This window comes from Netta rufina (assembly GCF_964035555.1).
Source record: "Netta rufina genome assembly, chromosome: 8".
Taxonomy (NCBI): domain Eukaryota; kingdom Metazoa; phylum Chordata; class Aves; order Anseriformes; family Anatidae; genus Netta; species Netta rufina.
In genome coordinates, this window is record NC_140131.1 from 1,852,181 (window position 1) to 1,869,462 (window position 17,282).

At 44.6% G+C, this 17,282-nt stretch overlaps 1 protein-coding gene across 3 annotated transcripts in view; it reads right to left on the minus strand.

Moving 5' to 3' along the window:
* The window catches only part of PDE4B (phosphodiesterase 4B), a gene marked incomplete at its 5' end in the record, with an annotated part of 153,636 nt that overhangs the window by 123,171 nt on the left and 13,183 nt on the right, over positions 1-17,282 (minus strand). The window contains one exon of one of the 3 annotated variants that reach the window (XM_084291194.1): positions 11,220-11,455. The exons of the other annotated variants lie outside the window; for them this stretch is intronic. Within the exon in view, the coding sequence (XP_084147320.1) occupies positions 11,220-11,455 (236 nt within the window). Of the gene's footprint in view, positions 1-11,219; positions 11,456-17,282 lie in introns of those variants that run through there. 3 annotated transcript variants of the gene reach the window in all.

Consider the following 17,282-nt stretch of genomic DNA (forward strand, 5'->3'; position numbering starts at 1 on the left):
GGTGGTTTCGAAAGGTGCTTCTGCTGTAGGCAGGGACTGTGAGAAAACATCCTTGTGCCTGGAGAGGTGACTGCTTAACGCTTCCCTAAGCCAGAAGAAAAGACAGCAGCTGACTACAAGCCCTAGCCGTACAGATATTGCCAAGCCATTGTATTCAAGGGAAGCTTATTGCAAAATAATTTCTGCAGGAAGTGTGGGCTGCTCATTACAGCAACTCTCAGTCTGCATCACCCAACGTTACCTTCTCCACCCTGTACCCCCTTTTCTTCTTTGTTCCTTCCTTGTTATTATTGTCAGTGTCATCACTTGCATCATCACCAACACGATGGCGAAGGGATCTCTTGAAAAGGTTATTATTATAAAAAAAAGTATTCCTCATACAGTCTTTACACCATTTAAGGTATACATATCTGTCTTGTAAATACCAATTAAACAGCAATGGATTTATTTTGTTGTTTTTTTAGGGAGTGTCTTTGTTGTTTTGTTTGTTTGTTTGCTTTTGGTTGGGGGAATTTTTTTTTTTATTTTTTTCTTGTAAGGACATAATTCGTCATTTGTTACCAGCTGTCTTTGAAAGCAAAAATAAACAATGTCTAAGACTGAGAATTACACAGCATTTTGAGCTTCTGTCAGCTTCATCTGGAACATAAGGAGCTCAGTATCACACAAAAAGGCCTGTAAGAATTTATCAATACAGCGTGTGGCCTCAGGATGGGTTTGTTAAATGAACGTGTATGTTGGTTTAGTCTAACAGCAAGCTGCTGAAAAAGTAAGCAGCAAGCCCACAACGGCTTGAGGCAACCCATTCTGCAAACACTGGAGGGACAACGCAAGAGCCACTTGCTTCCACGATCCACCTCTGACCTCCAACAGCTGAGCAGAACAGTTTGTTAAGGGATCCAGTCTGACAATGCAGACCTTGACTAGATTCGGAAGGACACATTCCCTACAGGGGAAGAGAGATTTTAAAAACAGACCAATGCCCAGACCTCAAAAAATTAAAGGTGACCGGGGCTTGCTTGCTGCCATTAATTTACAGTGATCGTAGTTAAGACACGTAAAATTACCAGTTGCTTCGAAATCTTTCCTGCTTATGTCAACCACTAAAGAAATACTGAAATAGGGGATGCTATCCACTTACTCTGGTCACCACCAGCAGCCCCAGTTCATCTCCAGAGCACTGCAACTGGTGCAAGGGGACGGCTTGCAGCCCTCTGCTGCAGGCTGGTGGGAAGCACAGGGCTTCCAGCCACAGTACTCAGCACACCACAAAGGTGCTGAGAGCTCTGCAGTTGTGATGGCCATTGGGAAATCAAGCCCTTGTATTTACTCATCGTTATAATAACTAAATGCTGACAGAAGTGAGCCTCCCTAGGATTAGCTGCCTCATCTGCTCTTTACGCAAATATTCCAATTCCCCATCTAACTTGCTTGAGAGGGGACAGAATGAGGCAAATAGGCTGAGAGCCTCTTAAACGAGCACTCACTCGTTAATGTCCAGGAATTAGATCTTCAGCCGATCCCCCATGTGTGTCTCAATTCCTACAGCGGGACTCCCAGCCACTCAGCCATTACCAGACACCATGCGGATCTCACACTGAGTGCCATGCCATTTATCCATCAGCAGAGAGGTGTCTCCATCTGTGGTGCATAACAACAGCTTGGTTTTATGACAGAGAGGAAACATTGCTCTAACTCAGCGTACTCATATTGATGGTCATTATGCTGCTGCTTCTGCTTCTGTGTGAGCTGCAGTATGAGCAGCCTTTGGTAAGAACAGGGCCACGTTCCAGGTTGGAGGTAAGGGAATCCCACAGAAATGTGTGTGTCCAGATGAGCAAAATCTACTCGACTAAGGTTATGAAGCTGCAACAAGAGATGACAACGTAGAGAAAGATATTTAAGTCAAAAAAATTACATTACCAACTTTGTGCTTTTTGGAACTTGACTTTTCAGGATAAAATCCTAGCTCTTGAAGAGCTAGAACAGGGCTAGGGGGTAGAGGGTAGAGGGTAGGGCTAGGAACAGAAGTGTATCATGCCGTGAACATGTTTTATTTTCACCTACGTTTTACAATGTTGTTTGAATAGTATCAAGATCTGGATCTACTTGAACTTACTAGCTAGGTAAATTAGTCCTCCCATGGTACTTTCTTCAACATTTAAACAGTAATAGTCTGCATATATGCTTGCAAGTCTTTGGCAAAAATGCATTCAAATCTCTTACAGATGATTTAATAAAGGTTGTGAAAGCTGGCACTGAAGCCTATCTAACCTGTGCCTCACCTGGCTCCTGCATACTCACAGAAACCTGCATTTTTAAAAAGTAGATGGCTGTATCATACACCCCTTGGAGGCTGGCAGTGTATTCACTAGCCACAATTCCTCACAGATGAAAGGATCCTGGAGGCAAGAAATGTGCAGCTTACTAACACCAGCTCCTCACCTGAGATAAACAGACAAAAACCTCCTCCGAAGCCAGAACACAAACGCAGCATTTCAGAGGTGACGGTCAGATTTGGGAGGCTGAGGAAAAAGTGAGGGTCAGTGCTTCAAAGCCTCGCCTCTCCCAGCTGTACTGGCCTGCAATTCCAGCAGCTGGCTCTGCTGGTAACTACCTACGGACTGTGTGACTTGCCAGTGACGGGCAGGCACTGCGTCAGTCAGAATCGATGCGAAGTAATTTGGAAACTGCTGCCCGCAGGATTAGTGTGCTGCCCAGCTCCTCCTGCCCAGCTCCTCGGCCTCTCGTATTCTTCCTGCCTTGGCTCTGTGCTCCCTGTCAGCCTCTTCTTGAGTTTCCTCATCTTACATCTGATTGTTCTGTCCCCATCCTCCTCAGAAAAATACAAAATAAAGTAATACATAAATGAGACAATTACTCTTAATTTCTTCGTTTTGGTAGCTCTTCTTCCTCCATCCCATCTTCTATGCTCAAAGAAGAGAAACGCTGCAGTTTATAGAGAGAATGGCAGTCTGAACTGGATGCTTACTTGGGTCTATGATAAAAATTAATTTTAAACCATGACACATAATTTGACCAAGAATTATCACTCTGAGAAGCAGAGATCTGAAAATACACTTGAAAATACAAGGGCTGAATTCTGAATCATGCTGAGTTCCCTTAAACCTCATTTCTGTGGCATAAGCTCCAGAACGCACTGGGCTCAGTACAGATTCAGATCCTCCAATTATCCTGGTAATAATGAATCCAATAAAATGGGAGAGCTAATTTTACATTATTGTTATGAAAGAAAACTTTCCCTCTAACCTAATGAAGTTGTCCATCATTTATGCAATTATTACCTGCATATGTACAATGTCAGCAGGGTTCATTAAAGCTTTTCAAAATGAAGTAGCAGCAGAAAACGTTTCTAATTCACACAGAGAGCTCTTTACATGGTTCTTTATATACTGAAGAGAAAAGGCAGGGAGCAAATGTTCATTTACAGACTGTGTTCTGCACGTTTCAAGAACATACAGTAAATACTGTGAGACTATGGTAAAAGCTGCATGCCAATATTATAAAAGGAGGTCATTTGTTAAATTTTTTTTTTATGTTTGCATGCACTTTGACAACCTGTATCAGTGCAAAAGCTGTGCCTAAGCTAAGAGAAACATCAATTGATTTCTGTTTTGTTTTGTTTTAGTGATAAAATGGGATTAATTTCTCATGTTTCTTTTCAGAGCGTTATGTTTTCAGATGGCACGGCACGCTTGCTTTTCCATCCCAATGTCTAGACAGCTAGCTACGTCAGAAATCAATAAGATGAAATCCAAGAAGTTACACACAGCCTTCACTATCAAGACAAACAGGCGATGCAGTGCAATGGAAATTATTAAGTATATAAGGAAAAATCTACCTGCTGTACATTTTCATTCAGAAAAAAAGACTTTCCATTCCTGAGGTCTGCACCAAGATGCATCATTTACTGTACACAACTGGCAATGAGAAATCATCATCGTAGCAGTAACCGAGCTACCCAATGCTGGACACACGGAGCTGCTGGAGGGGCAACAAGAGCCCCTGCACCACGTTGGTACAGGCTGATTCCACACCAACTGATAAAAACGGTTCACATCTAGGTCCTTTAACTGTCGTGCAGATATTTTGCCTTCGTAGCCTTAAAATCTGTTGTAGAGAAAGCTGCAATAAAATGCTCTGTTGTGATAAAATGCAACTTCAACAACAGAAAGTGTGCGGCCTTTACCCGATGCTCTGCTGAACACAGAAAGGTGAGGTCAGTTCCAGGGAGCGCAGGCATCCTAACCTTACCCATAAAAGCTCTCTTTTCCTAGCAAAACAAGCTCTAGACAGCAAAGTAAGCAGCTTCCTAACAGCAAAGGATCACGGCACCAAGACAGCCCCTGTCCCCAGCCCTGTGCCCAGGACAGCAAGGCCGCAGGAGGGGAGCTCTGGGCCCAGGGCCTGGCAGGCCCCGTCGGCCATCCTGCACCACCAGCCCCTCACCTGGCAGGCCAATCAAACGTTTAAAACAGTTATTTTTTACCATAAAAAGAAAATAAATCGTTTAATTCATTGCTGGTTTTGCACAGTCTTATTCTGGTGTTCTTCAATGCCTGACCTGCCCCTCAGCCATACCTGTCCGTGGAGCTGAGAGAAGAAAAAAACTCTGAGAAATTTAAAATTGATTTTTCTTTCAGTGCTTCCCAGGGGTAGAGGTTTATCAGACTCAAGCTTTGCATTTATTTTGTGGAAAAATAAAACCGTATTTCATACGAATATTTTTGTATGGGCAGCTGTGACAGTGCTTCACCCCCAAACACCATCAGCAGCTCCTGTAACCAGTCTCCTTGTTCTACCTTCGCATTCCGCTTGTGTCACTATGTCAGAGCGTTGCACAAATGCCTATTATTTACTACCAGTTATAGCCTTGTATTATGCTACTGCAAACTAACACGTGTCAAGCAAAGCTGCCTCCTGGTTGCTGAAGCACCATATTTTCTGTCAGGCCAGACAGCACAGTAGAAAAGGCAAGAAGCGAATTGTAAGGCGGAGGGAACAACATGGATGCAAACAATTCTGTCTTACGCAGCATCTCATGGTGCTTGGTAAAAGCTCAGCTTTCTGCTTCACTTCTGTATCTCAGACTCATTCATGTCCTCACTAGGAAACCGAGAACAACTGTGATTTTCACGTTGTTAACTTCCTGAATCTGTTCTCCAATTTCTACTTCTCCAGATCTATGTTTGCAAAGACGCCTGTCACACTCAGCAGAGCATTTTCTGTGACACTGCTTTAATTCACCTCTGCCAAGATCATCTTCTGACTACGGCAAAAGCCTTGTGCTGCGACCCGTACAGAAGGACCTACAGACTTGCCCAGGGCGACACAGAAACCTGCCATCGTGCTGGAACCGATGGGATGTTCTCATAAGATGATGCAAGGTAATGCAAGTAAAACACAGACATCATTTTGGAGAGCTAGCTGTGGTTATTCAGAAACAAAAAAGCTGAAAAGGATAAAAAACAGTGAAGAAGCAGAGAACATATAGCTCTGCAGTGAAGCTAATCTACACTGCATAAATTATGTGGCAGACACATTCGTGCTTTATCAGTCTGTACTGGCAACCAACTCAAGCACGTAAGAAGCAAACCCCGCTTCCTGGAAACGTATAGTGCAAATATAAATCTGTAGATGCTATCACAATAATAAGTTTCACATATCAACATAGCTTTCAACAAAGCTAAATTCAACTGTAGAACTTTGTTAAGAAACCATTTTAGCACAGAAAACACTGACTGGGTAGCTGAGGCTGGGCGTGCGAGTTGCTGCTCTTGGATTCTCTGCGTGGGTCTGCAGGTCTCAGCCACCAAGTCAGGAAGTCTCATGTAAGCCAGGTATCAAAAATGCCAGAAATACATATTTATTTATTTTTACATTAAGGTAAGGAATACCTCTGGGACTCATATCCACAGGATCTGAAGAGGCTTTTATAAAGGTACCCATTTTATCTGCTTTACACGTAAAATTTCAGATTTTGTTAACAAAGCTTAATAAAGTACCAAAAAACATTCAGGAAGGGGCAAATATGATATAAATCTTCATTATCTATGAATCCACAGACACCTAAACCTTCAAAACCAGGCATCTTCCACTGAGTCCCACTCTTCCCTTTGAGCAGGGGAGGAGGTGGAGGTAGGGATGCAGGACAGACAGATACTCCTAAGCCTGGTGATTTCTCTGTGAACAGATCCACTCTTTCTATCTCCCTCCCAGAGGAACAGCTGAGCTCATCAAAATCAAATTATCATTAATATCATAATCTCTTGTACTTTGCGTGAATCTTTAACAGCTGGTAATTATGTTTTTGACACCAAGATAAAAGTTTGTTTTCCCACATAAAAGGTGGGGGAACGAAGGAAGCTTCTCCTTCCCGTCCTCCGTGGTTGTAGGCAGGGTTTAGGAGCAATACGTGCAGATGGGACAGATTTAAAGATTACGCTGCTGGTTTTGTTGTCGTGTGGGCTTAATTCTGTTGTTTAGTGAGCTCTTCTCTCCTTATTTTCATGCCCCTTGGAACCTTTCCTGCTACCTTGTTGAGGTTGCTCAACCCCCATGGAGGAATGTATTCAGCAGAGAAAAAAAAAGGGAACCTTCTGTTTTTCCCCTTCCTTTTCCCTACTCACTTCAGTTTGTTTCTCCAAAGAGTTTCAACAGACAACTGAGCAACATAGTTTGTCCGATACCAGTGAGCAAGAGAAAGCAAGACAACCATCCTATTTCTCCAAAAGAAGAAAAACAAACTTGAAATCACATCAACACCCAGTGAAAAACAAAACCAGATTTGTTCACAGAAGTTAAGGCAAGCATGTTATTCAACGCCGGAATTAAGGAAACGCATCCTGCTATGTATACAGCAAAGTTGAAACGCATCCAAAATCTTATCAGAGGGAGACGGGCTACGAGAGACTGGCTTTGCCTCAAAACCAGAAGTGAATCCAAAAGGCAGGTGAGGCCCATGAAGCTGGCCTGCAGCTCCCTGCCCCACAGGGCCATGCTGTGGCTCCATCCCATGCCCGAGCACCTGATGGAGCTGGTGGGGACCTCGGGTCAGAGGCACAGGTGTGTGAGGACTGGAGAAAGTGATGGATCTGATAAACATGCCTGTTATCCTCAGCGATTTCAAGTACACAGACAGTCTCCAAACCCAGAATTTTCTGAAGCACTGCTGCAGTGTTGGTTGCCACTTGGAAAGTCTTCAGTATTTGGTTCTAGAAGCACAAGGATCAGAAAGCAAAACAAAACGTGACATCATTTGATAGCTCTGATGTGCTGACAGCATGTCGTGCAGCTCCAAGTAATTAAACCGATCAGTTGTTATTCACCAGGCTTGGAAAAAATTCAAATGCTACCCCTCTGACTGGATTGTGCCATACTATCTAACTTAGTAAATTCCATCGCAGAAGATTATTTTGTAATGAAAACAGATCATGTTTTCCAAAAATTAAGGCTAGCATATGATTTAAATTTTACAGCATGCTTTAAAAAGCAAATATGTGTTGGTATTTCAATCGCATTGAAGGATAACCAAAAGAAAAAACAGAGCAAAATGTCCTAGTGTACCATTTCTGTTCTACCCTGTATTTTCTTTACATAATAGATAACAGCTATAAAGGAAAAGCAGGCTTAAACTTACCAAAAGGATGAAAGATAAATATGAATTAATTTGGAAAAAAACAACAACAACACAAAACCACAAGTCTTAGATAAAAGACAATAAACATTGTATTCCAAGAAATCAGTTCATTAAAAAGCGAGTGCTCGTCACACAACATAGCTGATGACTGACTATATGTTATGAAACCAAGTGATCTAGATTGTATAAACATTATTGAAGAAGTATAAATAAACTTGAAATAAATATTTAAACAAAGCTCTATGACAAGCAGCAGAGCACGCTAGAAAATTGCTACTGTCTTTTAGAAGACATTGCTGGATCTTGCAGGATTTTGCAAGACATTGCTGAGGATTATGCTTTGGGTGTAATCACGGGGATAGCAGCAGTACTGATGAAAGTAAGATGGCAGATCTGAAGAAAATAAAAGCTGGTTTTAGAAGTACTGCTTCGAAAGTGCTTGGGCTAAGGGCAGGATGCTCCGTGAGCAGTGGGTAGGGAAGGTGATGTTTCACCTGAAAGTGCTGGGACCGAGCACTTCTCCTTGGCTTCTGGAGATGCTTTCGTCTCTCCAGAAACTGCAGAGCAAACTCTGCAAGCAGGCAGCACTGCGTGTTCCACATGCAGATGGCTCGTGCCGCGTATCAGTTCACACCAGCTACTGCCTGCTCTTTTCCTCCCCAGATCCCAACTAACGCAAGTGGTACCAGTGGAGGCGACACGAATGAAGGAAGAGGATGCAGGCTTTCCAGATCTCCAAGGCAAAAATGATGGATGTTAAGAAAGGAAGAACGAGACCTGTGGATTCTGGTGGAGGAAAAAGAGTGAAGGCTTAACAGTTTCTGTACTCTTAGCTTATATGAACGAGGTGCTCAAAGACTGGGCACTGAAACACCAGCCATGGCAAACTATGGAAGGGGTTGCAGGCAGGCAGGGATCAGCCTGACGGATGCTTGAAGGCCACTATGTTGACATGTTGGTAATGTACTCTCATATGCACTGTCATGAGAACTGGATCCTGAGGGAGAAGGAAGATTTAGAAGATAGAAGCATTTGAATAATGGTCTTGTTTAAAATATATAGTTTTTTTTTTTTCTTTCTTTTTGGGTAAGATCTGATGATCAGACTTTGGAGAAGCCTGGTGATGACAGAGATCTTATCAACATAATCAGGAGAAAAAAGCTGAAATGCATTTAGTTAAATAGGAAAGAAAATGCCCAGAAAAGACAATTAATTAATAAGCAAAGGAACAGAGCAAGGGAAGACAGGAAACTGAAAATGAAGGGCATAGAGGAATGAGCAGAAGATTCATCAAGTACTGACATTAGCAGTCAGGATGAAGGTGGAAGATCATAATTTACCGCATCACTAATCCCCAAACTGCAGAAGTTTCCTGTTTACAAGGCTGTGGAGGTTATAGATTACATGATTTTTAACAGCATGGATTAACTGCCTTTTTGTTGTTGTGCAGTTTGTGTTCCTTCTGCGTTTACTCCCGAGGCAATTCCTCTCCTGCCCAGACACTCCATCCCAGCTCAGCACAAAGGAACACCTTACATAAACGGCGTCTCCGTTCGGCTCAGGTGATGAATGTTTGCATGCACTGCACAGCAGATTTACAACGAATAAGCACATACCGTTACCTCGCTGAAAGTCCTACTCCCAGCACACATGCAACATAGCTCCACAGACACCCTCATGAGACGTTATATCACAATTAAATAGTTTAAGTTCCCTCCTGTTTTAACCCAAACTGACGGTATGTCTGGATCAGCTGTCTGTCTTGACTGTGTTACACAAGTAGACGCACTCATACCTTGTGGAAACCTTTCCTTGCAAGGGCGACTTTTGTTATTTTGACAGTAGTTGACTTCTTATCTAAGGTTAAAACACCTATGTGCAATTAATAACCACCTGATTTGAAAATCTTAAAAAAAGGAAGAGCACGAGAACCTTCCACTCTTCCATGAAAAACAAACCCAGCACACTCCCAGCTCCAGTGCTCCGAGCAGAGGCCATCAGCTACATCTGTAGTGTGTGTGTGTGTGTACACACACGCTGATTGCATCGGGCAATGCAGACACCCAGGCTGGCCGCATCCTGCTCGACTCATTCCCAGCAGTGCTGCTTTTCCACGGCACGCCTTTCTCCAGGCGTGCAGGTGGGGGTACGAGGAACAGCACCCCACTGCTGCAGTGCTGAGAGATATGACAGATGTTCGAGGAATTCATGTGCATAGACATAAACGCTGCTGCCTACAACCAACTACAGTGCTACGCCGAGAGCTTGCAGCATGCAGCAGGCTGGGCAGCTGTTATCACTGCCTGGACAGACAAGCAGAAAGTCTGTGTGATTCCAGAAGTATGACTTGAATCGCAGGCTGCCGCATCTCAAAAGCATCTCAAACAAACAAATCAACAAAAAAAGCAATCAGTTATCCCATCACTGCTCGGTACAATTCCCTGATACCAAAGTTCATGTTTTTTCCTCTTGTTTTTTGTACTGTTTAACAGCACAGTACAACTGGAAGAGCTATTAACACATTCTATGCAAGTATCAGAGTTTTAGTAATTCACTTTTTACTAAATTACAGAGCGAATTACAGCTTTGAAAGGTTAGAGCATGACTCAAACCATTTCAAAATAACACCCTAGTTACAAAAGTGGCTGACAGCAATGGGTATTTCAGATACCCCAAAACATCTGGCCCACACAGACCTAAGTGGGATAGCCTCGTCCTCCCTCCTCTGATCCGGGCTATGGAACAGGAAGGTAATTAACACGGCTGGTTTAAAAATCCTCAGGTTACTGAAAGTTTTCTGGTTTAATTCTCCCAGTCAACTGGTGCGTATTTTAGAGTGTTGGAATTTAAAAAGTGGGCTTCACAAGGCATATAGAGCAAGTTTAGGAAATGAAGCAATGCAGTTCTCATTGGCTTTCCCCGAGTCGTGTGTTTTGGTTACTGCTCGTGACATGGCTCAACCAGTGCAAGTGACAGTCAGAGGCAGCTCACAGGCACCTGTAACGGCATGCAAATGGACTCGGGGCTAGCAATTAGAAGGGAGGGGAAAGCTCTTAGCTGGAGCTTCTGTGAAAATGGCTGAAAGAAGGGATGTCAGAAGCCAGCAACAACTGTCCAAAGCCACGCATCACCAAGTTGAAGCCCTCGCCATGATCTAACCCCGGGAGTCCCCTGCCCACACAGCCTGGTCTGTGCTGTGCTGTCATCTGCAGCCAGCGCTGACGGGCGCAAAGCAAAAAGGTAGCTTGAAGGATCTGAAATCAATTCGTACAGTCTACCACCAACAGCAACATAACGCCCGGGAAAGTTACTGGCTGCCGTCTTTGTTCAGCAGAGATTAGCCACCGAGCACATGAATAATGGGCTGGATTTATTCTGGAGAACAGAAGCTGAATGACAATCGTAGAGGCACTGCATTATACATACTTTGGCTGCCTTCTGCTCTATTCATTTAACGCTTGCAGCAAGTGCTGTGAATGAATCTCAGTGTGTTTTCCACTTGGAAGCACAGCTACATACATTGTTTTGCAAACCCGTCCCGATACCCGGCAGATCTTACCACGTATGTGCCACCGTGAAGCGCCGACGCTGCCGGATGCTTTTATTCACAAGCAACTTTCTGAAAAAGCATGGAGAGTTCCTCGGCGAGCTGCGAGGAGAAATTTTCGGAGACGTAGGTCTGTTCCCGGGCAGCTTGGGAAGCTCAAGTTCTAAATGCATTTGCTCTTTGAAAGTCCGTATGTAAATCTCCGTCTCCGGAGTAGCGAGTTCCCTGGAAGAATCTTTTGCTGTCATAGCGTAGACGTTGTGTGAGCTCTCACCATTCAGCAACCATAACAAAAACACATCACGCAGGCATCGCCGCAGATTAAAAACGCTGATAAATCGGCAAAGCTTATCCCACTCATTCACGAGGCTGGGTTCCAAATGCAAAGGCTGCCTAGAGCAACAGCAGCATAAATCGAAGGACGATAAGCCAGCGCTGTCAGAAAAGCCTTTATCAGCCCAGCTCTCCCTCTGAAAATGCGCCAAAGTGTTTCTGTGTCAGCAGCCTCCTTGTGGATGGGGCTGTCTGCAAGCTACACACCGACACTCGCTGCATTCATTCAGCTGAGCGCACCAGCTCATGAAAAATTCATAAGGACCCTCTCCTGATCAATCCCTCTCACAGAACGCTTGGGCTTCTTCAACAACACAAAAACGCTGGGTTTTGGGGTGGATGCCGATAAAATCAAGGGATTCCCAAATCGATCACCAGCCAAGGGACCCGATTCATTCAGGCCCAGGGTGTTTAACAAAAAGGTCTTCATTCAGAATTAGTTTGAGCCATACCGCAGTAGCTCCACCCATGACGTGCTTATTGGCTCGATATTATTTTGACAACTGGACTCTGCCCGGCTCCGTCTTGTGCTGCGAGCGTGTCGGATTCTCATGAAATGTTAAAGGCTGTGACATTGTTCCCGGGCACGGCGAGCACACCCCAGGATCGCAGCTCCTACAGGAGGCAGCGCTGGCACCGAGAGATGCGCACGGCGCCCGGGGTGGGCCAGCAGAAAAGGTCTGATGGGGGAGTGAGGGGGGAGAGAGCAACAAATGATATTCTGCAAGAACAAAGACTGTGAGGATGCACGCTCCGCAGATGAAGCTGAGTGCTGGCGAAGCAGCACTTGGTACTGTGGGATCCTACCTGTGGTCAAGGGGCAAAATCAGTGCCAGGCACCGCACAGCCCAAGCCCACCACCAAACACCAGCACACGGCGAGCAGAGGGAAATGCTGCAGGGTGGGGGACCTGGCACTTCCCTGCGAGGACAATGCACATTAATTAATAATAACTTAAGCCATATCGCTGTTTAGAAACACACAAAAAATCTGTTCTGCACAAAAACACCACAAAAACAACTTCTACACTTGTAAGGAAAAAAAACAAACAAACATGCAAGGAAGTTAAAGACGAGATGATAACAGTATGAAAACACTACAGAGAGTGGCAGAGCATCTTTTGAGCTGGTCAGAAGGATGTGACCCTTTAAACGTAAACACAGTAATTCTCTTTAAAGGAGGAGGAGAAAGGAAAGAGAATATCCAGGCAGGCTAAGGTGAAAGGGCTCTGATCTGCGCGCGGGAGGCTGGCTGCATGCTGCAGGTATCGATTACACAGCAAATCACCATCAGTTCCCGTCGGCTTTTCAGTCCTATCCACAAACATCTTGCAAAATCATCCACATGCCTTTGCAAAAGCATTAGCATGCCTTCCCCGGCACCAAGCACAAGGCTTTCTGTAGAGCTTCCCTGCACGGCTCAGACTATAGGGTTACCAGACATTTTGCCCACCCTTGCCACTAAGCTATATGCAGTTATTAAAAGAAAAAAAAAAGATAAGTACCAGGATCTGCCGGAGCCTAACCTAAGGATACTGGAAATGACAGTGCTATCTGATGCTTAGAGGCTCACACGGTAGCAGAGAGGAACGTTTAATGCTTTAGGAATTATGACGTGTCAGACTGTGATCTGTTATTCTTCATCTCGACTGTACTGACAGCCAGTGAAAGACAAAGGGAAGCTCGAGAGCTATGCTGAATGATAAATAAAATCCGTGCAAACGCTCAGAATCTGGAATTCCAGACAGGAAAAAAATAATTTTCTAACTCACCGGGGAGCAAAATGAGATACTGGAGGGGTTTTGTGCCAATACATCTTATATTAGAGAAACAGTGTTTCTGTGCCTTTTCATCCAGCTATTCAAATGGCAAGGAGAGAAGTGGGGAGCCCACTCTTAAAAAGCACTCTGCAATGAAGCGTGCTGTACAATGGCATGCTCCTCGTACTGCACGTGTACTTTCCCTACCAGAATTCAGAGCTGTTTCACGAGCAGTGTCCATTAAGGGAGCGCTTCTCATTATTTGGACACCATAAATTAGTAATGAGGTGTCAACCCCACAGCCCATCAAGGACGCTGTGGTAAAATGATGCACTGAGGCTGTTGATGGAGGGAAGAAAAGCAAGAAGCATTAAGCTAGGAAGATGGGAAAGGAGAGCATGGGGAGAAGCAAGCCCACATCTCCCTTGTGGAAGCACGAGGAATGAAAAGCCAAAGTGCCACCCTGCTTGGGGCAGCCAGAACACCAAGCTGAGGTCTAGGGTGCAGGGTGCTTGATACATAACCAGTGAGTATTCCGCAGGCTGACCACGGGCATGGCAGATATCTTCTATTAAACATCCTCCAGACCTCAGCAGCAGTGGGATCGAGTGGCTGCCTGATCCAGGCTGCAGAGCAGCTCTCCATTTGGGCTGCCATCCCTCGTGCTGCCAGCCTCTGCCGTTGCACACACGCTGCGTGCAGCCGACGTCTACGCAGTCTCTACCCATTTGTAGTACTGGAGTCCTGTCAAGACACGCTGCTTTGCTTCGGGGTAAGCCAAGAGGTGAGAACAAGAACATCAAGAGACTTGAACTAACTGGCATGAAAGCTTGGTATCAGAGTAAACTTGGGGGTAATTCTGAAAAAGGACAGTGCTTGCTGAGGTTATGGTCAGCAACAGCAAACGAGGGACACGTACGGCACCGAACACCTGCAGAGGTTACCAGGCACAAGGACCACTTTTCTGAAGTTCCCCTTGCATAAAGACAAAAACGGGCAACGGGCATCTCACTCGTGTCCAACCTCCTGCAGCAGTCCTGAAACACAGCAAGGCAACACCCTGCCTGTTCTCACAGATCACCGAGCAGTAGGGGCAGCAGCCCGGGAGTAAGAAGCAATTCCAGATCGTCCGAAAAGTGACCAGCAACACAAAGAAAGAGCTGTGGAGGCAGAACGGGTGATTCAAGAAGGGCCTGGTAGTGATGGCAGGAAAAAGAAGCAGCTCGAAAGAACAGAGGAAATTAAGGAATTTTCAAAAGTTTAAGTGTACTTGGGTGATTTGTCATACAACCCTCCTAATGTACCAAAGCGCCTAGGATTGCAGAAGGGCTTTGTGTTTCTTTTTGGAATTACTGATATGGGTGGAAAGCAACATTTTCAAGCATGTAACTCCTCATCAAAGACTGGTCTTCGTTATGTTGAGAGCACACACAATTGCTAAGCAACAAGAATACATACTGCTTCCTTACAGTACTGCTACTATTTACCTGTTGGAGTTGCCAGGATAAAACAAAATGCCAGGGAAGAGACAACGGTGAGAAGTCCTGCATGCTTCAGTAGGAAACGAAGAGAGGTTAGTTGGCTTTGCACAGCGTTTCCAGTCAGTGGCAAATTGGGCAATTCTTCCATAAGGCACACTCCACAGAAGCACGTTTAGATATAACCAGTTGGGAAGCTCTTTCCCCGTTCCTCAGGTCATTGTTCCATCCGTACACATTAGCGAGGCATCCCAAAAGGATAACACTAACCCATCAACAAAATAATTAGAAAAATCTTCCAAGGTATTGCAGTTTGCTGGTGCTATTTTTACTTTTCTTTTTTTTTTTTTTTTAATAAAAAATAGACGAAGAAACCTATATAAAAACACATTTTAATCAAGTACAGTCTCCTTCTCAGAAATCCCGACTTTTAGTACCGTATCTTCAGGAGCAAAAATAAATATTTTGAAGAACGTTATGTGTGCCAATCACTAACAAATAGAAAACAGATTCTCCCTGCATATTTTTTTATTTTTGTTCAAGGGATTTGAAGGAATTTGAAGTGCTCCTGAAGCAATAAAGAGAGTCCGTTCTTTTGTACTTGCTGTTCCTGGAAGGGCTTTGATGGTAAATGGGGAGAGCACCAAATTCCAGTCCCTCGTACACCAAGCAAACAGATACACATATATGAAAGTCAGGCATCTGTGCAAACACGGGGAATAAAGGTCACCCAGGAGAGTTGGCCATCTCCAGAGCCTTCATTAGCAGCTGATGATGCACAGGAAGGGAAGGACTCAGAGCCAGTATCGGTCTTTTAGACCATAATTTGAACATGATGTTAAAAACTATTTGGCCCATGATATTATGGAATCTCACAGCACTGCTGCTACTTAACAGTTGGATTTCTGCCCCATGTACTTGCTGTTCCTGAAGATGGCTGAAGGTAGAAAATGGGCTGGGAGAGGATCTAAGATGGACCCCCAGGAGAGAAGCTCGAGGGGCCCATTAGCTCAATTAGCTCAGAGAGAGACAAAGGGGTGACCTGATCCTAAGTAGGAATCCTAAGATCCTAAGTAGGGAGCGTAGGGAGCACTTAAATCACCTTCCCTCTCCAACAGGTCAGCCAAATCATGTTTCCATTATAAAAGAAAAGGGTTGATAACAAAGTAGGAGTCATCATGCAGGAAATTAGAAAGTGGAATTATAATTGGGTCATGGAAATAAGGGAAGAGTTTAGGGGAATGGGGCAGCAGAGGAACATCTGAGCTTGTAAGGAAAGAACAAGATTCAGACAAGAAGAGGAAAAGGAAAACAAGGTAAGGGAGAAAAAAAAAGGTCCAACAATTTTCTGTTGGACTAAACCAATAAAGACACATGATTAGAGAGAAGCAGAGACGATGAGAAGGTAGATGAGAGTAAACAATATGGGAATAGCTACTGGGACTGGAGAGTAATTCAGTTAAAAAGAGTGCAGGAGAGCAGGGAATAAATCTGCAGTGGAAATGTCACAGGGCTGCCATGGATGAGATCTTCAGTTTGAGACCTGAGGCAGAGGATGCGATTGCTGTATGAGCCAGCAATGGCAATAGGTAAAAGCTATACAGGCTATGGGAGGCAGGCAAAGATGCAAGGGGGGAAGGAAACTGGAAGCAAACTGGGAATGACCAGGAGGAAACAGAACAAGATCAAATGGCTCAGTGAACCAGAAGGTGCAGGTAAGTGGCCAGGAAAAGGGGTGCCAAGGAATGGTGTTTCTACGTGGAGTTAGAAGTCACTGCAGATGAAAACGTAAGGATGGGGAACACCAGCACAGGGCTTCACAAGGAAGAGCTGGGCAGGCTCTGTGAGAAGAAGAGCTAGGTGAGGCAGCACTGCTGGCCACATGGAAGACACTCGGAGAACATAAAAAGTCTGCACAGCCAGCGTTGTACATAAGGATGTTTGTACATAAGGATGTGTGATGCAGAACTCACACCCTCCCAGTGCTGGAGGTAGTTCCCAGGACTCTACAACAGAAGTGGAGAAGAAGGGAGAAGGAAGGTGAGGAGCATAAGCTGAAGACAGCGACACAAGTGGAAAAGATAAAGCGTGTGCTTTGTGCCTTTTTTATTCCAATTCCATCACGACCGAGCACCATGCTGTGTCTGCTCCACTGGCGAGTGCACTGGGCACACCAGAATCAGAAGCAGCAGTCGTTAATTCTTCCCATCCTAATCCTCACGTCACCGTTAGCTCCCCTCAAAGCAGCAGCAAACCCACTGATAGCCTCTACTTAAACACACAGCCGTGACTGACAGCTTTAAACCACCACACCAAAATCTGATGCTTCGGAATAGGAGTTTAGCCTGAATATTAAGAATTTGTCATTCTAATTTAAGATGCGTTCAATCAGCTCCAACATCCCACAACACGGAAGAGGAAAGCCTCAGCACAGCCCAGCAGTCACACTTCCAAAGCTTGCAGTACAGACCTAGTCTAAGGACTAATAATAGCATTAATGTCACA